This window comes from Arachis duranensis, chromosome 9 (genome assembly GCF_000817695.3).
Source record: "Arachis duranensis cultivar V14167 chromosome 9, aradu.V14167.gnm2.J7QH, whole genome shotgun sequence".
Taxonomy (NCBI): domain Eukaryota; kingdom Viridiplantae; phylum Streptophyta; class Magnoliopsida; order Fabales; family Fabaceae; genus Arachis; species Arachis duranensis.
In genome coordinates, this window is record NC_029780.3 from 57,113,395 (window position 1) to 57,141,188 (window position 27,794).

Here is a 27,794-nt window from a genome sequence, read left to right on the forward strand (position 1 = left end):
TACTTAATCTAAGGTAGAACGGAGGTGGTTGTCAGGCACACGTTCATAGTTGAGAATGATGATGAGTGTCACGAATCATCAAATTCATCCAGTTTAAGAACAAGTAATATCTTAGAATTGAAGCAAGCATAATTGAATGAAAAACAGTAGTAATTGCATTAATCCATCAAGACACAGTAAACGCTGGAAATTCTGAGGCTGATTTGCCACGCCGGTTTGGGCCATCAAATCTCGGGCAAAGTATGGACTATTATACATCGCTGGAATGCCCAGGATGTCTACTTTCCAACGCCATTGAGAGCGCGCCAATTGGGCTTCTGTAGCTCCAGCAAATCCACTTCGAGTGCAGGGAGGTCAGAATCCAATAGCATCTGCAGTCCTTTTCAGTCTCTGAATCAGATTTTTGCTCAGGACCCTCAATTTCAGCCAGAAAATACTTGAAATCATAGAAAAACACACAAACTCATAGTAAAGTCCAGAAAAGTGAATTTTAACTAAAAACTAATAAAAATATACTAAAAACTAACTAAAATATACTAAAAACATACTAAAAACAATGCCAAAAAGCGTATAAATTATCCGCTCATCACCTGCTCAAGAGCCTATCAAGCATCTTAGGGATTTCCAAACCGCTTGTTCTACTGTTAAGCGTGATGGCGCTGATGAAATCTCTATTCTATTGAAAGCCTTCCCGTTTTCTCTAGAAGGAAAGGCAAGAGAGTGGTACTATACTCAACCCAGAGAAACTCTTTCCAACTGGGATACACTTAGGAGAGAATTTCTGGATAAATTCTTTCCAGCTGAAGTTGCCGATAAGCTGAGGAAGGACATGTCTATGATCGTTCAGGATGAATCTGAGACCCTCTATGGTACGCTTCAATACTCTTCGAGACGCATGTCCCTATCATATGATTGATAAGATAGTTTTGCTCGGTTACTTTACACAGAGTTTGAGATCTCAAGATAGGACCGCACTGGAAGGTGCTTGCAATGGTTCTACGAAAAAGTACAAGACTATGGACAAAGCATGGCAATTAATCAGAGATTTAGCTGACTCTACTAGGAATCATAGGCAGAGACAAAGTCGGTCAAGAGTTGTTGCGGAGGTATCCACTAATACAGAGACTACTGCTATAGCCCAGAGACTATATGAATTGACTAACTTGCTGAAGCAGATGCAACTGAATCAACAACAACTTTAGGAAGTTCAGCCTTCTCCACCACAGCACAGCCAGCTGTTAGTTCCACAAAGAGTGTGCGGAATCTGTGCAGATTACAGTCACTATACCGATGAGTATCCGCAGCTCCAACCAGAAGACAACACTATAGCAGCCACTTACAACTTTCATGACCGCCCCAATCAAGGGTACAATCAAGGTGGCAACTATAACCAAGGATGGCAGGATAACTCTAACCAAGGCTAGAGAGACAATTCTAACCAGGGTTGGAGGGACAATTCTAACAGAGGAGGCAGAGATAACAATGGAAATCAGAGGTAGAATAACAATAACAATTTCAGGCAGCAGAATCAGACTCAGTCCTACAGAGCACCTCATTTAAGACAACCACAAGCCTCTCAGCAGACTTCTCAGACCACTTGCCCCTCTTCATCTCCTAATGATGAACTACTACAAGCCATGGATCGGAGACAACAGGCTATGGAGAATAATATAAATGTTTTGACTTCTACTTTACAAACTCTTGTCTCATAGATTGGATCAATGAACAACTCCAACAACCAGTCCTCAAGCTCTGGCGGACTCCCCTCTCAACCATTACTCAACCCAAAGGGTGGTATTAATGCCATCACCCTAAGGTCTGGAACCACACTGCAGGAGAGAAATCAGGAGGAGCCAAGCCCACCAAAACACGCCTCAGCTGAAGAGGTAGTAGAAATAGAAGATGTTGAAGAGGAAGAGGACATACAGGACATAGTTGAGAAAGAAAAAGCTCAACCACAGGAGGAAGCACCAAAAGGCACAGACACTGCAGAAAACACCACTTCCATTCCATTTCCACAACTTGCAAGGAAGCCCAGGAAGCAGTTGGAACCTGACCCCAAAATAGTAGAAATCTTCGAAAAGGTTGAGGTAACTGTTCCCCTTTTTGATGTCATTCAACAGGTACCTAAATATGCAAAGTTTCTAAAAGATTTATGTATACATAAAGACAAAATTAATGAATTAGAAACCATTCCTTTAGGAAGCTCTATATCTGCTTTAATGGGGAATTTACCTGAAAAATGTAGTGACCCAGGTCCTTGTATAGTTAGTTGTACTATTGGAGGTGTAGTAATTTATGATTGCATGTGTGATTTGGGAGCATGTGTTAGTATAATGCCTTTATCTGTATATGATGTTTTAAGGCTCCCTCCCTTAAAAAGGTCGGCAGCTCGTTTTGTGTTGGCAGATAAAAGCATTATTATAGTAGCTGGAGTTGCTGAAGATGTTTTGGTGAACATTAAAGGGCTCACATTTCCCACTGATTTCTATATCTTGGAGATGCCCAATAATGACTCAGATAAGCCATCATCAATCCTACTTGCCAGACCATTCCTGAAGACATCAAGATTCAAATTAGATGCTTTTTCAAGAACATATTCTTTTGAAATAGATGGTCGAATAGTAATCTTCAATTTGAATGGAGTCACAAACAAACCTCCAGAAGATCATTCTATCTTACAGTGTGATATCATAGATGAAACTGTAGCTGAAATTCACCAGGAAGAGCTGGAAGAAAAGTACACAGAACAAAGTCCAAGTGTGGGGACTCTATTAACTGACAATAAGAATACTTCGGCATTTTTGCAAGCTCCAAACAATCCAGAGCTTGCCCATGACCAGAAGATAGAGTTGAAACCTCTCCCTCCACTTCTCAAATATGCTTATCTTGAAGATGGGCAGAAGTTTCCAATTATTATTGCACAGGACCTCACCCCTGAACAGGAAGAGTAGTTACTTAGTGTGCTGAGGAAGCATAAGAAAGCAATTGGGTGGAGTTTGGCAGACATAGTAGGCATCAACCCTCAAGTATGTGAGCACAGAATATTCTTAGAGGAAGGAGCAAGACCTGTCCGCCAACCCTAAAGAAGACTAAATCCCACTATTTTGGAAGTTGTCAAAAAGGAAGTGACCAGACTATTGGAAGCAGGTATCATCTATCCCATTTTAGACAGTGAATGGGTTAGCCCAGTCCAAGTGGTGCCCAAGAAGTCTGGAGTCACTATAGTGAAGAATGAGCATGGAGAGCTCATACCAACCAGAGTACAGAACGTTTGGAGAGTCTGCATTGATTACAGGCGTCTCAGCCAAGCTACTCGCAAGGATCACTACCCACTTCCATTCATTGATCAAATGCTGGATCGCCTGTCAGGTAAATCACATTATTGCTTTTAGATGGTTACACAGGTTATTTCCAGATTCATATAGCTCCTGAGGATCAGGAAAAGACTACTTTTACATGTCCTTTTGGGACTTATGCTTACAACAGAATGCCCTTTGGCTTGTGCAATGCACCAGCTACTTTCCAGAGGTGCATGATGAGTCTTTTCTCTGATCTTATTGAGGACTGTATGAGGTTTTTATGGATGATTTTAGCGTTTATGGTGATTCTTTTAGCCTTTGCTTAGATGGATTATCTAGAGTATTAGATAGATGTGTCAATACAAACCTTGTCTTAAATTTTGAAAAATGTCATTTTATGGTTAAACAAGGGATTGTACTAGGACATGTTCTATCTAATACTGGCATTTCTGTAGACCCAGCAAAGGTGAATGTTATTTCTAGTTTACCTTACCCCTCCTCTGTGAGGGAAGTCCGTTCGTTCCTTGGCCATGCAGGTTTTTACAGGAGATTCATTAAGAACTTTAGTAAGGTAGCACTTCCCTTATCCAGATTATTGCAGAAGGATATTGAATTCGAGTTCAGTGAGGATTGCAAACAAGCGTTTGATAAGCTGAAGACCAACCTGACTCAAGCTCCAATTTTGCGAGGACCGGACTGGAGCCAGCCTTTTGAAATCATGTGCGATGCTTCCAACCATGCAGTGGGAGCAGCGCTGGCTCAGCGTGAAGGTAAGGATCCTTTTGTTATTGCTTATGCGTCTAATACTTTAGACGCTGCCCAGTCCAATTACACTACTACTGAGAAAGAGTTTCTTGCTATTGTTTTTGCTCTAGATAAATTCCGAGCTTATTTACTTGGTACTAGAGTAGTAATGTAGTCGGACCATGCAGCTTTAAAGTATCTGTTAGCTAAAACAGAGTCCAAACCAAGGCTCATACGTTGGATACTGCTATTACAAGAATTTGATTTAGAAATAAAGGATAGGAGCGGTAACTAGAATCTAGTGGCAGACCACTTGAGTCATCTTGAGCACATTAAAGATGATTCTACTCCTATAGATGATAATTTTCCATTTGATAACCTGCAAGCAGTATCTGAGGTATCACCTTGGTACGCACCTGTAGCTAATTATCTAGTTAGCCGCACATTTCCTCCACACTTTTCTAAGCATCAAAGAGACAAGCTGAAAAGCAAGTCTAAATATTATATATGGGATGACCCATATTTGTGGATATATGGCGCTGATCAGGTAATTAGACGATCTGTGCCTCAATTAGAATTCCAGTCCATTTTAAAGGTCTGTCACTCATCTGAGAGTGGAGGACATTTTGGCCCTCAAAGAATAGCTAGAAAGATCTTAGACTGTGGATTCTGGTGGCCTACACTTTTTAGAGACGCTGCTGAGTTTTGTAAATCTTGTCTTCCATGCCAAAAATTTGGTAACATATCCAGGAGGGATGAGATGCCTCAACAAATCATGCTTTTCTGTGAAATTTTTTATGTTTGGGGCATTGACTTCATGGGTCCGTTTCCAAATTCTAATGGTCATTTTTATATATTGTTAGCTGTGGATTACGTTTCCAAATGGGTTGAAGCAATTCATACCCGCACTGATGATGCTAACACTGTTGTTTCCTTTGTGAGAAACCATATTATTTGCCGCTTTGGATCACCACGAGCAATCGTGAGCGATCAAGGCACCCATTTCTGTAACAGGAGACTAACAGGATTAATGAAAAAGCATGGGATAATTCATAAGGTTGCAACAACATACCATCCTCAGACCAATGGGCAAGCCGAGGTGTCAAACAGATAGATAAAGTGTATCTTGCAGAAGATAGTCAAACCTCATAGAAAAGACTGGAGCACCAGGCTACAAGATGCACTATGGGCATACAGAACAACATATAAAACTCCCATTGGGATGAGTCCTTTCCGCTTAGTTTATGGCAAAGCTTTTCATCTCCCAATTGAAGTAGAGCACAAAGCCTTTTGGGCAGTCAAGGAGTGCAACATGGGAATTGAGCAAGCTGGAGTTGAAAGGAAGTTGCAACTGCAAGAACTGGAGAGCCTTCGCCTAGAAGCTTATGAGAACTCAAGAATATACAAGGAGAAGATGAAGGATGTACATGATTAGCACATCAAGAAAAAGGAGTTCCAACCTGGGAATTTAGTCCTCCTTTACAAATCTCGACTGAGGCTTATGCTAGGCAAGTTGAGATCAAGATGGGAAGGTCCATACAGAGTAGAGAAGGCCGAACCATATGGAGTTTATCACCTCAGCCACCCTTCAAGCTCTGAACTTATCAAAGTTAATGGACAACATCTGAAGCTGTACCATGGCAAGAAGATACAGAAAAATAAGGAACTTGAGATCTTCCTCTTGGAAGACCCCCACATGCCAGAAGATTGAGCTAGTGGAGCATCCAACTTACGGACGTTAAAGCAAAGTGCTAGGTGGGAGACAACCCACCATGGTATGATCGTTCTTTTCTTCTTAGTTTTTCCATCTAATAACTCTTCTCTTTCTCAGTACTTTCATGCATCTGCATCTGCATACAAAAATTTTTTTTTTTCATCAATAAATAAATAAGGGGGCAAAATTACCCCAATGTTAAATTAAAAATTTTCAAAGATCAATGCACATATGATAAAATTGATACATGAGTATGAAATGTAAAAGGGAATTCTGGGTAGCTAGGTATGAATTCTAAAGTTATATAAAATATATAGGTTGGGTTAAAGCTTGGGTTAATTAAAGATTCAATTTATAAGCTCACTTAACCATATATGTATCTCTACCCTTACCTTAGCCCCATTAAACCTTGAAAAGACCTCATGATGTTTGCATTGGTATATTAATTGTTGTTGATTGGTTAGGAGAAAAACAAAAGTTAGAAAGCATGATTAGAGAAGGATAGAGTGATTACCCTATACTCTAGAGAGATTAGAGCGTACATACATCATTAGTGAGGGTTCAATGCTTGAATTTCCATGTTCCCTGCTTTCATGAGCTATCTTCTTGCACTTTTATCTGTCTTACTGTATAATGATAGAATTAGTGGAATTTGATTTGTAATTTTTTGAAGAGCTTATTTACTTTTGATCAAGTGGGCAAAAATCATATAGTTGCATTCATCGATATAGGTTGCATTGCATTGCATGAGTTTCTACGTGTTCATACTTATTTACCTTATCTCCTTCAATTAAGCATGAGGACATGCTAATGTTTAAGTGTGGGGAGGTTGATAAACCACTAATTTATAGTTTATATTATGTTTGATTGTGTGGTTTTATCATGATCCTTACCCACTTATTCATTAATTTAGCATGCATTTATATTTCCTACCTGAAATTATTACATGGTTGAAAACTGCTTCCTAGAGACTTTTTAATTATGCATTTTAGTTCTCCTTTATCCCATTCGATGCCGTGATCTGTGTGTTATGTGTTTCAGGCTTTATAGGGCATGGATGAGTTGGAGATTGGAAAGGAAGCTAGCAAAAATGGAAGGAACACAAGAAATTGAGGAGATAACCAGCGAGAAGTGACGCGGCCGCATGGCTCACGCGTTCGCGCGAAAGAGGAGAAATCGCAGTGACGCGGCCGCATGGTTCACGCGATCGCGCGGAATGGAAAAGCACAAGTGACGCGGAGGCGTGGACGACGCGAACGCGTGGCAAGGAAAAATGCGAATGACGCGTTCTCATCGACGACGCGATCGCGTGACGTGCGCGATCTGCATAATCTGCAGATTCCGCTGGGGGAGATTTTGGGCCCTATTTTGACCCAGTTCTCGGCCCAGAACAGTAGACTAGAACCAGAGAACATGCAGAGACTGGAGACAACATTCATTCTACACAGTTTTAGTTTTAGATCTAGTTTTTACTCCTCCTCTAGGTTTTTCTCTCTACACATTGATACTTTTTAGGATTTTATTTTTCTATCACTTTTTGCATTGGGATATTGAGAAGAGTTATTACCTCATCAAGACTTTGTCATTTTAGTTCGTTTTCTTTACTTGGCTTTACTCCTCTATGTCCTTTGCTTTGTTAATTTTACCATTGGAATATTATTAGGATTTATTTAATACAAGGATTACTTTTTATTTTTATTTGATTACTTTGATTTTATTTACAATGTCTTTCTTTAATTCCGTTTCATATGTTATGAATTTTATATTCACAATGAGCGAGTAGTTCCCTAACTTGATGGGGAGTTGATTGAAAGGAACCAATTGAGTTGGAAGGCTTGAAAGAAAGATTGTAATTGGGTTATTGTTGGCTTGCCCTCTAGTCACTAACACCAATCCCTTTTAATTAAGTGGGTTGCAACTTGTGAATGGGCATAGCATCCCAACTTGTTTAACTTTTCCTTACCTAGTAAGAGATAACTAAACAGGATAACCTTTAATTATCAATTAATCTAGAGAGTAATCCAACAATAGCGGGACTTCCAACTAATCAACTCCCAATCAAGGCTTTTATTTACATTATTTAAATTCTCCGATTTTATTTCCTGTTTACTCAACTCAAACCTTTTTGAAAGCATCTGATTAATAAAATAGCACACTTTTGTACAATTCGTTGGGAGACAACCTGGGATTCATACTCCCAGTATTTAAAATTTAAATTTTTGTGACACCTTTCTAAATTGATAAGTGGAATTCTGGTGAGTTAAGAACTATACTTGCAATATATATATTTTAATAATTTTTAATTCACCAATTTTTGCCGCATCAATCATCCAAATTTCTCATGGAAGGATCAACAAAAGCCTTAAAAAGGCTTTAATAATGGTGGAAGAAACATGTTTAGTAATAGCAAGCCTTTTCCATCATCCTCTCAGCAACAGACAGAGAATTCTGAGCAGAATCCATCTATCTTAGCAAACATAGTCTCTGATCTATCTAAGGCCACTCTCAGTTTCATGAATGAAACAAGGTCCTCCATTAGAAATTTGGAGGCACAAGTGGGCCAGCTGAGTAAAAGAGTCACTGAAACTCCTCCTAGTACTCTCCCAAGCAATACAGAAAAGAATCCAAAAAGAGAGTGCAAGGCCATAACCTTATTTGGTGTGGCCAAATCTAGAGAGGAGGAGGAGGACGTGAATCCCAGTGTGGAAGACCTCATGGGACATCCTCTGGACAAAAAGGAGTTCCAAATTGAGGAACCTAAGGAATCTGAGGCTCATCTAGAGACCATAGAGATTCCATTGAACCTACTTCTGCCATTCGTGAGCTCTGATGACTATTCCTCCTTTGAAGAGGATGAAGATATTACTGAAGAGCAAGTTGCTAAGTACCTTGGAGCAATCATGAAACTAAATGCCAAGTTATTTGGTAATGGGACTTGGAAGAATGAACCCCCCTTGCTCACCAATGAACTGAATGACTTGGTTAGGCAGACATTACCTCAAAAGAAATAGGATCCTGGTAAATTCTTAATTTCCTGTACCATAGGCACCATGACCTTTGAGGAAGCTCTGTGTGACCTGGGGTCAGGCATAAACTTAATGCCACTCTCTGTAATGGAGAAACTGGGAATCTTTGAGGTACAGGCTGCCAAATTCTCATTAGAGATGGCAGACAAATCCATGAAAAAGGCTTATGGACAGGTAGAGGACATGCTAGTAAAGGTCTAAGGCCTTTGCATCCCTGCTGATTTCATAATCCTAGACAATGGAAAGGATGAGGATGAATCCATCATCCTTGGAAGACCCTTCCTAGCCACAGCAAAAGCTGTGATTGATGTGGATAGAGGAGAGTTGATCCTTCAATTGAATGAGGACTACCTTGTGTTTAAAACTCAAGGATCTCCCTCTGTAACCATGGAGAGGAAGCAAGAAAGGCTTCTCTCGATACAGAGTCAAACAAAGCCCCCCAAAGCTTCTCTCAATACAGAGTCAAACAAAGCCCCCACAGTCAAACTCTAAGTTTGGTGTTGGGAAGCCACAACCAAAGTCTAAGTTTGGTGTTGAACCCCCACATTCAAACTCTAAGTTTGGTGTTGGGAGGTCCCAACAATGCTCTGAACATCTGTGAAGCTCCATGAGAGCTCACTGTCAAGCTATTGACATTAAAGAAGCGCTTATTGGGAGGCAAACCAATTTTATTTATCTATGTTATTTTCTTTTTCTTAGGTTGATGATCATGTGGAGTCATAAAAACAACTGCAAAAAATTAAAGAAAAATCAAAAACACCCTGGAGGAGAAACTTATTGGCGTTTAAACGCTAGTAAGGGTAGTAGAATGGGCGTTTAACGCCCAGTCTGGCACCATTCTGGGCGTTAAACGCCAGAAAAAAGCACCAAACTGGCGTTCAATGCCAGAAAAAAGCAACAAGCTGGCGTTAAACGCCAAAAATAGGTTGCAGCTTGGCATCTAACACTAGGAAAGGAATAAAAGCTGGCATTTAATGCCAGAAACAAATAGCAGTCTGGCCTTAAACGCTGGGATTGCACACTAAGGGCGTTTACACGCCTAAATAGAGCAGGGATAAGAAATCCTTGACACCTCAGGATATGTGGACCCCACAAGATCCCTACCTACCCCACCTCTCTCTCTCTCTCTCTCCCCTCACACATCTCTATAACACTCTACCCAAAACACCACTCAGCTATCAAATCCTATTCTTTTCCCTATATTCTCTTCACCAATCACCTCCATCCATCTTCCCCAGCTACCCCACCTACCTCACTTTCAAATTCAAACTCTTTTCCCTCCCAAACCCACCCAATTCCATTCGGCCTCTCTCCCTCACTTTCCCTATAAATACCCCTCTTAACTCCTTCATTTTCACACATCACAAACCCTCTTTTACCCCCTTGGACGAACCTACCCCCCTTCTCCTCCATTTTCTTCTTCTTCCCCTTCTTTCTTTCTTCTTTTGCTCGAGGACGAGCAAATATTTTAAGTTTGGTGTGGTAAAAGCATTGCTTTTTTTGTTTTACCATAACCATTTATGGCACCTAAGGCCGGAGAAACCTTTAGAAAGAGGAAAGGAAAGGCAAAAGCTTCCACCTCTGAGTCATGGGAGATGGAGAGATTCATCTTAAAGGTCCATCAAGACCACTTCTATGAAGTTGTGGCCAAGAAGAAAGTGATCCCTGAGGTCCTTTTCATGCTCAGGAAGAATGAGTATCCGGAGATCCGACATGAAATCCGAAGAAGAGGTTGGGAAGTTCTCACCAACCCCATTCAACAAGTCGGGATCTTAATGGTTCAAGAGTTTTATGCCAATGCATGGATCACTAGGAACCATGATCAAAGTATGAACCCGAATCCAAAGAATTGGCTTACAATGGTTTGGAGGAAATACTTAGATTTCAGTCTGGAAAATGTAAGGTTGGCATTCCACTTGCCAATGATGCAAGAAAACGCATGCCCCTACACTAGAATGGTCAACTTTGATCAAAGGTTGGACAAAGTCCTCATGGACATATGTGTGGAAGGAGCTCAATGGAAAAGAGACTCACGAGGCAAGCCGGTTCAATTGAGACCCAGACCTTAAGCCTGTGGCTAGAGGATGGTTGGAGTTCATCCAACGCTCCATCATTCCTACTAGCAAGCGATCTAAAGTGACTGTGGATTGGGGAGGAAGTGGAAGTTCATGAGATCATACCTCTAGAACTCTACAAGGTGGCTGACAAGTCATCCACCTTGGCAAGGTTAGCCTTTCCTCATCTCATTTGTCACCTATGCAATTGACATAGAAGGAGACATCCTCATTAAAGAGGACAAGCCCATCACTAAGAAAAGGATGGAGCAAACAAGAGAGCCCACTCATGGACCTCAATAAGAGCATGAGGAAATTCCTCATGAAATCCCTGAGTTGCCTCAAGGGATGCAATTTCCTCCACACAACTATTGGGAGCAACTCAACACCTTTTTGGAAGGCTTGAGTTACAACATGGATCAACTAAGGGTGGAGCACCAAGAGCACTCCATCATTCTCCATGAGATTAGAGAAGATCAAAGAGCTCTGAGGGATGAGCAACAAAGGCAAGGAAGAGACATAGATGAGCTTAGGCGTTCCATTAGATCTTCAAGAGGAAGAACTAGCCGCCATCACTAAGGTGGACCCGTTCTTTAATTTCCTTGTTCTTATTTTTCTGTTTTTTTATTTTATGCTTTATGAGCTATCTATGTTTGTGTCTTCACTACATGATCATTAGTGTCTAGTATCTATGTCTTAAAGCTATGAATAACTCCATGAATCCTTCACTTCTCTTAAATTAAAAATGTTCTAAAAACAAAAGAATAAGAAGTACATGAATTTCGAATTCATCCTCGAAATTAGTTTAATTATATTGATGTGGTGACAATAATTTTTGTTTTCTGAATGAATGATTGAACAGTGCATATTTTTTATCTTGTTGTTTATGAATGTTAAAATTGTTGGCTCCTGCAAGAATAATGAAAAAGGAAAAATATTATTGATGATCTGAAAAATCATGTAATTGATTCTTGAATCAAGAAAAAGTAGTGAAAAAGAAGCAAAGCTTGCAAAAAAAAAAGTGGCAAAAAAAAGAAAAAAAGAAAAAGCAAGAAGAAAAAGCCAATAGTCCTTTAAACCAAAAGGCAAGGGTAAAGAGGATCTAAGGCTTTGAGAATTAATGGATAGGAGGGCCCAAAGGAATAAAATCCTGGCCTAAGCGGCAAAATCAAGCTGTCCCTAACCATGTGCTTGTGTCATGAAGGTGCAAGTGAAAAGCTTGAGACTGAGTCGCTAAAGTCGTGATCCAAAGTAGAATGAGTGTGCTTAAGAACTCTAGACACCTCTAATTGGGGACTTTAGCAAAGCTAAGTCACAATCTGAAAAGGTTCACCCAGTTATGTGTCTGTGGCATTTATGTATCTGGTGGTAATACTGGAAAACAAGATGCTTAGGGCCACGGCCAAGACTCATAAAGTAGCTGGTGCACGAAATTGTGATCTCTAACAATGGTGCTCAACTTGGTATGCGCGTTTATAATCTCAGCACTTTCTTCACAACTTCACATCACTAACCAGCAAGTGCACTGGGTCGTCCAAGTAATAAACCTTACGTGAGTAAGGGTCGATCCCACGGAGATTGTTGGTATGAAGCAGGCTATAGTCACCTTGTAAATCTCAGTCAGGCAGATTCTAATGGTTATAATGGTTTTCGAATATAAAGATAAATTAAGCATAAAATAAAAATAAAGGTACTTATGTAATTCATTGGTGGGAATTTCAGATAAGCGTATGAAGGTGCTGTATGGCTCTTTGAACATCTGCTTTCCGGCTGTCTCCATCCAATCGTGCATATTCCTTTCCATGGCAAGCTGTATGTTGGGGGATCACCATTGTCAATGGCTACCATCCGTCCTCTCAGTGAAAATGGTCCAGGTTCTCTGTCACAGCACGGCTAATCATCTATCAGTTCTCGATCATGCTGGAATAGGATCCATTGATCCTTTTGTGTCTGTCACTACGCCCAACACTCGCGAGTTTGAAGCTCGTCACAGTCATTCAATCCTTGAATCCTACTCGGAATACCACAGACAAGGTTTAGACTTTCTGGATTCTCAAGAATGACCGCCAACGGATTCTAGCTTATACCACAAAGATTCTGGTTAAGGAACCCAAGAGATACTCATTCTAGCTTATTTGCTTATAGAACGGAAGTGGTTGTCAGGCACGCGTTCATAGGTGAGAATGATGATGAGCGTCACATAATCATCACATTCATCAGGTTCTTGGGCGCGAATGGATATCTTAGAATAGAAATAAATGAGAGTTGAATAGAAAAATAGTAGTACTTTGCTTTAATTCTCGAGGTACAGCAGAGCTCCACACCTTAATCTTTGGTGTGTAGAAACTCCACCGTTGAAAATACATAAGTGATGAAGGTCCAAGCATGGCCGAGAGGCCAGCCCCCAGTGTCTAAGATCGCATAAACTGATCAAAGATATGGTCAAAGACGTCTAATACAATAGTAAAAAGTTCTATTTATACTAAACTAGTTACTAGGGTTTACAGAAATAAGTCTAAGTGCAGAAATCTACTTCTGGGGCCCACTTTGATGTGTGCTTGGACTGAGCTTGAGCTTTACACGTTCAGAGGCTTCACTTGGAGATAAATGCCAAGTTGTAACGTATTTTTGGCGTTTAACTCTGGTTTGTGATGTGTTTCTGGCATTTTACTCTAGAATGCAGCATGGAGCTAGCGTTGAACGCCACTTTGCATCATGTAACTTGAATGAAGTATGAACTATTATATATTTCTGGAAAGCCCTAGATGTCTACTTTCCGATGCAATTGAGAGTGCACTATTTGGATTTCTATAGCTCCAGAAAATCCATTTCTAGTTTAGGGAGGTCAGAATCCAATAGCATCAGCAGTCCTTTGTCAGCCTCCTATCAGATTTTTGCTCAGGTCCCTCAATTTCAGCTAGAAAATACCTGAAATCACAGAAAAACACACAAACTCATTGTAAAGTCTAGAAATGTGAATTTTGCATAAAAACTAATAAAAACATCCCTAAAAGTAGCTAGATCCAACTAAAAACTACCTAAAAATAATGCCAAAAAGCGTATAGATTATCCGCTCATCACAACACCAAACTTAAATTGTTGCTTGTCCCCAAGCAACTAAAAATCAAATAGGATAAAAAGAAGAGAATATACTATAAATTCCAAAATATCAATGAATATTAATTATAATTAGATGAGCGGGACTTGTAGCTTTTTGCTTCTGAACAGTTTTGGCATCTCACTTTATCCTTTGAAGTTTAGAATGATTGGCATCTATAGGAACTCAGAGTTCAGATAGTGTTATTGATTCTCCTAGTTAAGTATGTTGATTCTTGAACACAGCTACTTTTATGAGTCTTGGCCGTGGCCCTAAGCACTTTATTTTCCAGTATTACCACCGGATACATAAATGCCACAGACACATGGCTGGATGAACCTTTTTAGATTGTGACTCAGCTTTGCTAAAGTCTCCAGTTAGAGGTGTCCGGAGCTCTTAAGCACACTCTTTTTGCTTTGGATCATGACTTTAACCACTCAGTCTCAAGATTTTCACTTGGACCTTCATGACACAAGCACATGGTTAGGGACAGCTTGATTAAGCCGCTTAGGCCTGGATTTTATTTCCTTGGGCCATCTCATCCATTGATGCTCAAAGCCTTAGATCCTTTTAACCCTTGCCTTTTGGTTTTAAGGGCTATTGGCTTTTTCTGCTTGCTTTTTCTTTTTCTTTTATTATATTTTTTTCGCTTTTTTTTTTTCCGCAACCTTTTATTCACTGCTTTTTCTTGCTTCAAGAATCAATTTTATGATTTTTCAGATCATCAATAACATTTCTATTTTCATCATTCTTTCAAGAGCCAACAATTTTAACATTGATAAACAACAAGATCAAAAATATGCACTGTTCAAGCATTCACTCAGAAAACAAAAAGTATTGTCACCATATCAATATAATTAAACTAATTTCAAGGATGAATTCGAAACTCATGTACTTCTTGTTCTTTTGTTTTAAAAACATTTTTCATTTAAGAAAGGTGAAGGATTCATAGAATTATTCATAGCCTTAAGACATAGTGACTAGACACTAATGATCATGTAATAAAGACACAAACATAGACAAACATGAAGCATAAAAATTGAAAAATAGAAAAAATAAGAGCAAGGAGATTAAGGAATGAGTCCACCTTAGTGAGGGTGGTGTCTTCCTCTTGAAGAACCAATGGTGCTCTTTGAGCTCTTTTATGTCTCTTCCTTGCTTCTGTTGCTTGATCCCTAGTGATTTTGGTGCTCCTATCCTTAGTTGCTCCTAATAGTTGTGTGGAGGAAAATGTATCCTTTGAGGCATCTCAGGGATTTTTTGATGAGGAAATTCCTCATGCTCTTGTTGAGGTCCATGAATGGGCTATCTTGTTTGCTCCATTCTTTTCTTAGTGATGGGATTGTCCTCTTCAATGAGGATATCTTCTTCTATGACAACTCTAGCTAAGTAGCATAGATGGAAAATGAGATGAGGAAAAGCTAGCCTTGCCAAGGTGGAGGGCTTTTCGGCTACTTTGTAGAGTTCTAGAGAGATGACTTCATGAACTTCTACTTCCTCTCCAATCATGATGCTATGGATCATGATGGCCCGATCCACAGTTACTTTGGATCGATTGCTAGTGGGGATGATGGAGCGTTGGATGAACTCCAACCATCCTCTAGCCACAGACATAAGGTCCAGCCTTCTCAATTGAACCGACTTGCCTTTTGAGTCTCTTTTCCATTGAGCTTCTTCCGCACATATGTCCATGAGGACTTGGTCCAACCTTTGATCAAAGTTGACCCTTCTAGTATAGGGGCGTGCATTTTCTTGCATTATAGGCAAGTTGAATGCCAACCTTACATTCTCCGGACTGAAATCTAAGCATTTCCCCCGAACCATTGTAAGATAATTCTTTGGATTTGGGTTCATGCTTTGATCATGGTTCCTAGTGATCCATGCATTGGCATAGAAATCTTGAACCATTAAGATTCTGACTTATTGAATGGGGTTGGTAAGAACTTCCCAGCCTCTTCTTTGGATCTCATGTCGGATCTCTGGATACTCATTTTTCTTAAGCATGAAAGGAACCTCAGGAATCACCTTCTTCTTGGCCACAACTTCATAGAAGTGGTCTTGATGGACCTTTGAGATGAATCTCTCCATCTCCCATGACTCGGAGGTGGAAGCTTTTGTCTTCCCTTTCCTCTTTCTATAGGTTTCTCCGGCCTTAGGTGCCATAAATGGTTATGGAAAAATAAAAAAGCTATGCTTTTACCACACCAAACTTAAAAGGTTTGCTCGTCCTCGAGCAAAAGAATAAAGAATAGGAGAAGAAGAAGAAGATATGGAAGAGAGGGAGTGAAGTGTAGCTTTCGGCCAAGGGGAGAAGAGAGGGTTGTGTTGTGTGAAAATGAAGGAGGGTGAAGGGGTTTATATAGTAGAGAGAGAGGGTTAAGGTTCGATCATTTAGGGTGGGTTTAGGTGGGAAAGAGATTTTGAATTTGAAGGTAGGTGGGGTTTATGGGGAAGAGAGGATAGATGTGAGTGGTGAAGAGGTGATGGGGAAGAGTGATTGAGGTGATTGGTGAATGATGTTTGGGGAAGAGTGTTATGAAAAGGTGTGAGAGAGAGGGATAAGGTAGGTGGGGATCCTGTGGGGTCCACATATCCTAAGGTGATCCTGTGGGTCCACAGATCCTGAGGTGTCAAGGATATTTCTCATCCCTGCATCCTTTAGGCGTGTAAAATGCCCTCTATATGCAATCCTAGTGTTTAATGCCAGATTGATGCTTGTTTCTGGCATTAAATGCAAGCTTTCCTCAGGGTGCAATCCTGGCGTTTAAACGCCAGACTGCTGCTTGTTTCTGGCATTCAGCGCCAGATTCATGCTCTGTTCTGGCGTTAAACGCCAGCCAGATGCTCCTTACTGGCGTTTAAATGCTTGTAAGCTCTTCCTCCACGGTGTGCTTTTTCTTCTGCAGTTTTTGATTCTGTTTTTAATTTTTGCAATTATTTTGTGACTCCACATGATCATAAACCTAACAAAAGATAAAAGAACAATAGAAATATGGATAAATAAAAATTGGGTTGCCTCCCAATAAGTGCTTCTTTAATGTCAATAGCTTTATAGTGAGCTCTCATGGAGCTTCACAAATGTTCAGAGCATTGTTGGGACCTCCCAACACCAAACTTAGAGTTTGAATGTGGGGGTTCAATACCAAACATAGAGTTTGGTTGTGGCATCCCAACACCAAACTTAGAGTTTGACTATAGGGGCTCTGTTTGACTCTGTATTGAGAGAAGCTTATCGTGCCTCTTTTCCATGTTCACAGAAGGATAACCTTGAGCTTTAAACACAAGGTAGTCCCCATTTAATTGAAGGACTAGCTCCCCTCTGTCAACATCAATTACAGCTCTTGCTGTTGCTAGGAAGGGTTTTCCAAGGATGATGCATTCATCCTCCTCCTTCCCAGTGTCTAAGATTATGAAATCAGCAGGGATGTAAAGGCCTTTAACCTTCACTAACACGTCCTCTACCAATCCATAAGCTTATTTATAGACTTGTCTGCCATCTCTAATAAGACTCTTGCAGTTTGTACCTCAAAGATCCCCAGTTTATCAACTACAGAGAGTGGCATAAGATTTATACCTGATCTCAGGTCACACAGAGCCCTCTCAAAGGTCATGGTACCTATGGTATAGGGTATTAAGAATTTACCAGGATCTTGTTTCTTTTGAGGTAAAGTTTGCTGAACCCATGTATTTAGTTTACTAATGAGCAAGGGAGGTTCATCTTCCCAAGTCTCATTACCAAACAACTTGGCATTCAGCTTCATGATGGCTCCTAGATATTGAGCAACTTGCTCTTCAATTACATCTTCATCCTCTTCAGAGGAAGAATAGTTCTTAGAGCTCATGAATGGCAGAAGGAAGTTTAATGGAATCTCAGTGGTCTCTATATGAGCCTCAAATTCCTTTAGATCCTCAATAGGGAACTCCTTTCTGTCTGGAAGACGTCCCAAGAGGTCATCCTCATTGGGATTCACGTCCTCCCCTTCCTCTTTGGATTCAGCCATGATGAGTATATCAATGGCCTTGCACTCTCTTTTTGGATTCTCTTATGTATTGCTTGGGAGAGTACTAGGAGGAGTTTCAGTGATTTTCTTACTCAGCTGACCTACTTGTGCCTCCAAATTTCTAATGGAGGACCTTGCTTCATTCATGAAACTTAGAGTGGCCTTAGATAGATCAGAGACTATGTTTGATAAGCTAGAGGAGCTTTGCTCAGAATTCTCTGTTTGTTGCTGAGAAGATGATGGAAAAGGCTTGCTATTGCTAAACCTGTTTCTTCCACCGTTGTTATTATTGAAGCCCTGCTCCTATGGATCATTCCATGAAAAATTCAGATGATTTCTCCATGAAGGGTTATAGGTGTTGCCAAAGGCTTCACCCATGTAATATACCTCTACCATTGCAGGGTTCTCAGGATCATAAGCTTCTTTAGTACTGTTGGGTGCATTTTGCAATCCATTCAGACTATGAGATATCATATTGACTTGTTGGGTTAATATTTTGTTCTGAGTCAGTATGGCATTCAGAGCATCAATTTCAAGAACTCCCTTCCTTTGAGGCGTTCCATTACTCACAGGATTCCTTTCAGAAGTGTACATGAACTGGTTATTTGCAACCATGTCAATGAGTTCCTGAGCTTCTGCAGAATGGTCCAATGACATCTTAGACAATTGATGAATGAAAACTTGTCTCTCAACAAATTTCCCTTCGGCAAGTATACCGAATTGTCATTAAGTAAAACTCACAATAGAGTGAGGTCGAATACCACAAGGATTGATTGGTCAAGCAACTTTAGTCAAAAGAATATGCTAGTTGAGCTAAACAGAATTTGGGTTGAGATGCAGAAATTTAAATGACTAGAAAGTAAATAACAGAAATTAAAGTGCAGAATCTTAAATGGGGATTTGGGGTAATGAGCATGAAATTAAATGGCACAAAGTAAAGAGAATGGGTAAGATCAGAATTGGGGAAATCATTGGTTTCATGAGATGTTGTATTCTTCGGATCAAGTTCATTCTCATCTCTTCCTCAATCAATGCATTCATTGATCTCCTTGGCAATCTTAAGTGATTGGATCCCAATTCCTTGGTAATCCAATCTCTCTAAGCTTGAATAATTGCCCAATTCCTTGATTTAATTGCTCATGGAAAGAGATGAAGTGTGTCACTGATTATACCACATGTATTTCCAAATCAAAGTGTTGGGAGGATTACATGTCACTATATCCGCCCAAACCCCAATTTGGTCCAACATGAGAAAGTATTTCTAGCATGATCTCCTCATCCCTTTTCCAAGGCTCAAAGGAGATCCAATTATAGAGAGTTTCTTTTCCAAGACAACTAACCAATTGAATTAAGATCGAAAGCTTTCTAGTAAGATCAAGAGAAAAGAAAGAAGAAGAAGAATGAAAACAATAATTGATCCATCAAATTACAACAGAGCTCCCTAACCCAATGAAAGGGGTTTAGTTGTTCATAGATTTAGAAATGAAAAATGGCAGAAAGGAAGAATACATGCTAAAAGTGCAGAAAAGTAAATGTATTGAGAATAGTTCCCAAAAGTGCCAAGCCTCTCTAAAGTTCAAAACTACTCTTATATATACTACTCCTCTTGATCTTCTAGTGAGTTCTTCAAGTCTTGGATGTGGGCTTTGGATCTTGAGTTGAAGCAGTTCTCATCTTTAGTGGGCCCAACTTGCAGAGAAAAATGATTTAGGCTTTGGGTAATTAGTGAGATTTAACGTTGATTTCCATTGTGGGCTCGAGAACGTTAGTGGCATTCACTTTTTCCACTAACGTTCCAACCTCATATATCCACGTTAAATCCAACGTTAGTGGTCTTAATGTGACCACTAACGTTGCTTTCTCAAAACCTGGCTAACATTATTGGGACTCACTTTTCCCAATAACGTTGGCTTATACCCCTTCGCAAACGTTAATAGGAATCACTTTTCCCATTAACGTTGCTTAGTGCCCTTATGTTCCTACGTTAGAGTCCACGTTAGCATAGCTAACATGACTCTTAACGTAGGTGTGATCCACCTTCAAGAGTGTTAGTGACACTCACCTTTGTCACTAACGCTCCAAATGCCATGTTCTCTACGTTAGAACGTGGCTCTTAACGTAGTAGTGAAGCCATCTCCCAATGTTAGTGACAAAAGTGAGTGTCAATAACGTTGGTTCCTTGATCTTAACTCCACGTTAACTTTCACGTTAATAAGCTTAACGTGAAAGTTAACGTAGGCAATGCTAGATGGTCCAACGTTAGTGACAAAAGTGAGTGTCACTAACGTTGGCTTGTGTTTCCTTTTCCATGTTAGAGTTCACGTTAACTAAGTTAACGTGACTCTTAACGTGGATCATTGCTAAGTTCTCCAATGTTAATGGTGTTCACTTTTACCATTAACGTTGGAGTTCCTTCTTCTTCTACGTTAACTACTACGTTAACTAAGTAACGTGAGCTTTGGGTGGCTTCGCAGGCGTTATTGGTGATCACTTTTCTCATTAACGTTGCAAGCTTTACCATTCCACGTTAGTGTTCACGTTAACTAGGTTAACGTGAATACTAACGTGGTTCTTCCTTGCTTCCTTTGCCTGAAAACAAGCAATTAAAGTGCATCAAAGCTCTAGCAAAAGTCATGAGATTATGCATCATTAATTTATCATACAATTCTAGCAAAATACTCATGAAATTATGCAAATTTCACAAAAGTTTCTTAAATCAAGGTGTAAGTGTAATTTCATCCAAAACTTGCCTTATTCACTAAGAAACTGCATGAAACTATCCTAAAACTTGCCTTATTGATCCTTCCTTCTTTTTCGAAGTTAATTTTCTTTTTGCTAAATGCTTTGTAAGAGGGCGACTCTTTATGATAAGCTTTCAGCCAACACTCCCAAACCAGTTGGTTTTAAGGTGCTAGGTGTTAAGACACCCCTAAGGACTTACTCCCTCAAGTTTCTTTCCCTCATACATACACACCACAGGCATATGGTTTGTTATTTTTCCTTTCTTGAGACCTTGGTGTCTAGCACCTCTTTGGGTTACTAAGTGTTTTGTATCAAAGGTTACTCTTGATAGTGGACCTTCAGCTGATAATCCCGGATTAGTTAATCCAAGTTACCAAGTGATACTTGATGTGTGGAAAACGATCCAACACAAAACTCACCGGCAAGTGTACCGGGTCGCATCAAGTAGTAATAACTCACATGAGTGAGGTCGATCCCACAGGGATTGAAGGATTGAGCAATTTTAGTTTAGTGGTTGATTTAGTCAAGCGAATCAAGTATTGGTTGATTGATTTGTAATTGGCAGTAACTAAATTGCAAGGAATGTAAAAGGGGAAGGGTAAATTGCAGGAAATTAAAGAGAACAGAAAATAAAAGTGTTGAATCTTAAAGAACAAGAAATTAAATGGCAGAAACTTAGAACGCAAGAAATGTAAATTACAGAATCTTAGAGTGCAAGAAACGTAAATGGCTTGAATTGTAAATGGGTCATGGATGTGGGATTGCAAAAATTAAACAAAAGAACAGTAAATCTTAACACATAGAAGAGTAGAAGATGACTTGAATTGAACCGGATCTAAAATGGAAATGTAAATGAACTTGAAAAGCATTCAACAGAGAAAATAAAATGATAACTCCAGATCTCAGGACCCAACAGACTAGATAATCAAGTCTAGATCTCGATGCCTTCCTAGATCCAAATTTAAAATTCAATTGCAAGAAAAGTAAATATCAAGCAGCAGAAAGAAGATAAAGCAGTGAAGAGAAATTCAAATTCAATTGTGCAGAAAAAGTAAACAAGAGATCTCAAGGTGAGATTGAGACAGAATTTCCCCAATTCTCAACACCCAAGACTCAAACAAAGTATGTAGAAAAGAAAGCAAAAATAACCCAGAGGAAGAGAATTCAATTCTCCTTCCCAGGAACTCTCAAATTCTAAAAGCAACAACTCAAATGTAAAGACGAGCTCTCTACTCTAAGTATTAAAAATTCTAAAAGGAAAGCTCTCCAAAGAAAAGCTCAAATTCTAATCTATTTATACACTCTCTTCTAATGATCTTCAAGCCTTGAATTGGGCCCTTGGTCTTGATGGAATTGGGTTGACATAAGCCTCTGTTGATTGCTCTTGGTGTTGGAAAGAAATCTGTTTGCAACTTGGGCCTTGGGGATTTACGTTTGAGTCAACGTTTGAGGTCAAACGTGAGCTCAAATGTGGCGCTCCCATGCTTCTCTTTTAGCCAACGTTTGGCCCAACGTTTGAGGCAAACGTTGGCGCAAACGTTGCTCATCCAAGGCATCAATCAGGGGTGCTTCTCCATGCTAAAATGGCGCCAACGTTTGACCTCACGTTTGAGGCAAGCTTGGTCGCAAACGTTGGCCTGCCCTGGTGCATGTGCTATGCCAATGAATGCTAATATTCATTCATTTATTCATTGGCAATTAAAAATCATGCATGTATTCATTAATTAATTAATAAAGCCAATTGCATTAACGTTGAAAGGGCTTGATATGTTCTTTAGCCAGTTGGCTTTAACATTGCATGCTTTTATTGGCTTTATTAATTAATGCCAATGTATTAACGTAGCATTCATTCATTAATGATCAAATGCTTTATACATGCATTAATTTTTATTAGCAATGCTAATTAATGAACTTGAACGTTCATTCATGTAATGCCATGATTCATTGGCTTGAATGCATGCATAAGCATTAATGCATGTCAGTTCATGATGCCAAGGAACAAATGGTCATGGGCCACGCTTTTTCCTTCCTTAGGCCACGCTTCCCTTGTTTCTTTCTTTTCTTCACCTACAAGTAATCAAAACAACCAATCAAAGTATCACAAAATTCACAAAGCTTAAAATTCATTTAAAAACCAATTAATTTTAGCTTAAACCTCATGATTTTGTGTCAATTAAAGGGTGGTTGATTTAATCGAAGGAAAACATGAAATTCTACCCAAATGGCTTACTTATGGCTCAAGAAAGTGCATAGAACCTATTGAAAACAAAGGAAAGAGGCTAGTGAAACTGGGCTAAGATGACCTGTCATCAATAATGCACCCCTAAGAGCTTATTCATCCAAGTATATCCTTTGTACATAAACACCATAGACATATGCCTCAGTTTTGAAACCCTTGATGCCTAACATTGTTTCTTATTGTGGTTCTTTCCTTTTGACTTTTATTGCTCTTTCTCTTTTCTTATTGGAATCTTATTGTTTAGCTAGTCTCAAAGGGTGTATCTCAAACAAAGGACTCAGGATAGATAGTTGCTTTCTTTCCTTCTTTGGTGAACCAACTTAGCTTACTAATCAACATACCACAAACATTCAGAATGCACTTCACAAAAAAAAAAACTCCACTCTTGTTCTTTTCATAACATTTTCATTTTGATTAACTTAAAGAGACAAGCATACAAGTAAGAAAGGTGAAAGTGAACACTTAGACATTAGGCTATCACACTTAGCCTAAGCAATAAAACTTAAATGCATAATTGAAAGTCCTAAGCTACCATGGAAGCATGTTCTATTTCATACATGATTTTTCTTATTTAAAGCTTTGAAAAAGATAAACTAAGAAGGGACTTCACCGCCTTTCACTTATTGGTATGCTCATGTTCTTCTGCTACCTTGGGATTCTCCTTGATTACTTGGGTCTCCATTCCCTTTACGCTTCCCCATCAGCTTTTTCCAGAAACCGGCATCCTCCATCTTCTTCTTCAATGCTTCCTTTTGCTGTTTCACCTTCCCCTCTTCTTGTTCTGTTAAGTTCTTGCGAACTTCCTCATAGCTTGGGATGTCGGGGTGCAAGTGATGCATATGCTCAGTCATATAGTTTAACCTTGCCTGAGTGTTAACGCTAAATTCTTCTCGATGCAGTTGCCTTCCTTCATTGAGCACACTTAATTCGTTGAATGCCTTCATCTGATTCATCTGGCGTTGATTGAGTTCCTGAAGGTGTTTATCTTGGCTTTCTTGCCTTTCAGACACTTGACTGATGGCTTGAGTGAACTGGGAGTAGTGCTCTTGTTGCTGCTCCATTAACTGTTTCTGCCATTCCCTTTGTTGATTCATCCAATTTGTTAGCATTTCCTCTTGACGATCTATTCTCTGAGATTGAAATTGCAGTTGTTGTTCTTGTCCTTCCATGTATATTCTTGATAAATTGTCAATGGCTCCTCGTATATGACCCAAATTGATGTTGGTTGGGTCATAATACCCTTCTTGATGATGTTCTGTTGGTTGGGTTTCTTCTTGGATAGGTCCTTCCTCTTGTGCTTCTTCTGTTGTCCTTTTCCTTAGATGGGGTCTTTTCTGCTGTTGAGCTGGAGTCACATGGGTTATGCGTTGGAGTGTATGTGATCTCCCAAGACCTACCCAAGTTGGATTGCTATCTTCAAAGACAATCTTAGCTTTCATGCATAATCTAAGGATGGTGCTGGGGTACCAAAGTCTAGCACCCGAGTCTTTCTTCTCGGCTGATTCTTGAATTCCTTCAGCTATAATTTCATGCACATTGATGCTTCCACCCCTTATTAGACAATGTACCATGGTAGCTCGAGCAATGTTGACCTCAGAATTGTTTGCGGATGGAAGGATAGATCATCTCACAAGCTCAAACCATCCCTTGGCTTCTGGGATGAGGTCTCCTCTCTTGATGAACCGGGGCCTCATATCCGAATATCTTTCCCAGTCAGATCCCACAATGCATATGTCACCTATAACTTCTTTCAATTCATCATTGTCGGGGCCATTGTTCATTCTTTCTTGGTACCCGAGCTCAACAAATTGTGGTGATTTCAGGTGAAAAGTTCTAATTATAGCATTCGGACTGAAATCTACCTCTGTTCCTCTTATATAGCTTTTGAAGGTGGGGGTTGTGGTCTTGTCTTCTCTAACCGCATTTGCATAAAATTCCCTGCTGAGAGTTGCGTTTACCCTTGCTTCCGGGTTAGTGAGCTTTTGCCAACCCCTTTTCTCAATCTTCTCTCGAATTTGTGGACATTCATCTTCATTGAACTAGAATGTTGATTTGGGTAGTATCTTTTTGTCCTTTATTCGTTTGAACTCGAGCTCATGGAAGGCTGTTTTGAATCTTTTGGCGTCGAAGGAAGGCTGCTCCATGGGTTCCTTTCCTCTTCGCCTTTTGGAACTTGATGATGCCATGAGTGGGATATGAATTGCGAAGATAGGAAAGATTAGGGGTTTGAAGATAGAGTTCAGTTGGGTTGAAGAAGAATGTGTTCTGGAGAAATGTGTTTTGAGATAAGGAAGAGAAGTGGGTTGGATGAATATTTGAGAAGGACTAGATTTGTGAGGGTTCTTTATATAGGCTGGTGGTGATGGTTGAATGGTGTAGATCAATGGCACAGCCTTGATAGTGAACGGTTGGTGTTTGGTGTAAGATGAGCACAAGGATTACCTCCTTTATGGGGTCTTGGTTCGGTCTTCGAAATGATCTATTCCCAATGTTGCATGGCAACACTTCCAAGGACTTTCCCCATGAAGACAAGTGTGAAATTCTCTTGGCCGAATCTCCCTTCTTAAATTGCTCCATCAAGTACCATCAATGTACGTTTTGATTCCCTATATACGGAAAGAACGGGTTATTTGAAATTTTTGGTGGAAAAAATTTGTGAACTAACAAAATATTTATTTTTCTTTTGTTTTTGCATGACTAAATGCTTTCCATGAATGCAAATCAATCAACTATTAAGCTTCCCATGCATGCACGTTGGTACACCAAACTTGTTTGTGATCACATGGTGCAATAAATTTGGGGAATAAATCTTCCTCATAGGGTGTGTTCAAACCTCACTTTAAGTGCTTTAAACACCAAACTTATCATGTACTATACGTTGCATGTAGAAGAGCTTTATATTAGTTGTCAAAATTGATTTGAAATTCCATGGAATTTGCCTTATTACTATTATTAGAGATTTAAGAAAAGAAGTATAGAACATGGGTTGCCTCCCATGAAGCGCTTCTTTAACGTCATTAGCTTGACGGTTTACCCTTGTTAGGGTGGCTGGTGGTGCTTGAAATCCTCTCCTCTTGCAGTGAACCTATGTCCATTGGCTTTGTTTATATGCTCCATATGCTCCAAAGATAAGATTTTGTTGATAGTGTAAACAGGAGGCAGCTGAGATGGAATAGTGGGGAGGTGAGGTGGTATAGATGGAAAGTATGTAGAGATCACTTCATCACCTGGCGAAAAATTTTCTGTAGGAATTTTTTTATTTCTCCATCTCTTTGGGACTTTCTTCTTTGTATCTCTTGATGCTTGCTTGTTCTCTATAGCTCCTTTCCTTAAGGGATCCTTGTTGTTTCCTCTGCATGAATTTGGTGGTTCTGGTTCCCTTTGGATTACCTTTAAGTGAGGTTCTTCTTGGATATGTGACTTCCCATCCAATGTGGTTTCCAATTGTGTTATTTGTGCTTCCTTGTTTGTTTCTTGCATCAGTGCTTCATTGTGCTCTTCTCTTAATTCTTTGTTTTCTTGACTTGATTCTTGTGAGAGGTTGAAAACATTGAAAGTGAGCTACGCATCATGTATTCTCAGCACTAGCTCTCCTCGCTCTACATTTATGAGTGCTCTGGCTGTTGCTAGGAATGGTCTTCCTAGAATGATGGGATAAATAGGATTTTCATCTATTTCCAGAACAACAAAATCTGTGGGAAGATAGTAGCTCCGAACCTTCACCAGCACATTTTCAACCACTCATATTGCTTGTTTTTGAGTTTTGTCAACCAATCTGATAATTACATCAGTAGGAGTTAGTTCATTGATTTGGAGCTTCTTCATGAGGGAGAGAGGCATTAAGTTGATGCTTGCTCCCAAGTCACAAAGCCCTTTGTCAATCATTGTTTCTACTATGGCACAAGAGATGTGGAAACTCCCTGGATCCTCCTTCTTTGTAGGTGGCCCTAGTTGAATGAGAGCACTGCAATCCCTGTTTATTTTTATTGTTTGTCCACCCTTCAATGGACTTTTTCTGGCTAGTAGCTTCTTTATATACTTGATGTAGAAAGGCATTTGCTGGAGGGCTTTGATGAATGGTATATTTACATCAAGAGATGTAAACATATCAAGGAACCTTGAGTACATTCTCCCTGCTATACCACCTTTAAGCCTATGGGGAAAAGGTGCATATGGGTTCAACACCTCCTTCTTCTTTAGCTCTCCCTTGGTTGTAAGTTGAGTTGTATCGCTTCCTTCTTCCTGGCTTTCCTTTTGGTTATTTTGGGGGTGTTCTACTCCATTCATACTCCCCTCATTACTTGTGGTTATCATCTTGCATTATTCCCATCTCACATTCTTTGTTTCTCCTTTTGGATTCTTCTCTGTATCACTGGGGAATCCATCAGTGGGTTTGGGAATCTGTTGGGATAAATACCCTACTTGGGACTCTAATCTCTTGATGTTTTCTCCGTGTCTCTTGATATTGGCTCGCACTTCTTCCTTAAACACTTTGTTGTCTTGGACTTCTCTGCATTAGTTTTCAAGTAGAGCTTCAATCTTTGAGAGCCTATCATCTGTTGATGATGGTGGATTGAGATTAGGTGGTTGAGAAGATTGGTTAGATGGATGTTGGTAATATCTCTGTGAGGTGTTTTGATGAGTGGCATTGTTGTTGGAGTTGAGGTTGTGGCGTCTTTGATCTTGCCCTTGGTCTTGTTGGTTTCCCCATCCAAAGTTGGGGTGATTTCTCCATCCAGAGTTGTAAGTTTTGGAGTATGGATCATGGACTTGTCTAGGTGATTTTCCAGCATAGTTGGCTTGCTCCCAATCACCTTCTTCTCCTATGTTTACTCCTTCTTGAGCTGATGATAAGGTGATGGCTGCTGCAACTTG

General features: G+C 39.8%; 1 protein-coding gene across 1 annotated transcript in view; it reads right to left on the minus strand.

The window, feature by feature from the left end:
* Window positions 1-24,490, minus strand: part of LOC110275697 (uncharacterized) — a 43,638-nt gene extending 19,148 nt beyond the window's left edge. Inside the window, exon 1 of the mRNA XM_021131908.1 lies at window positions 23,569-24,490. Within this exon, the coding sequence (XP_020987567.1) occupies window positions 23,569-24,490 (922 nt within the window). The remainder of the gene's footprint in view (window positions 1-23,568) is intronic.
* Between the last annotated feature and the right edge of the window lie 3,304 nt (window positions 24,491-27,794).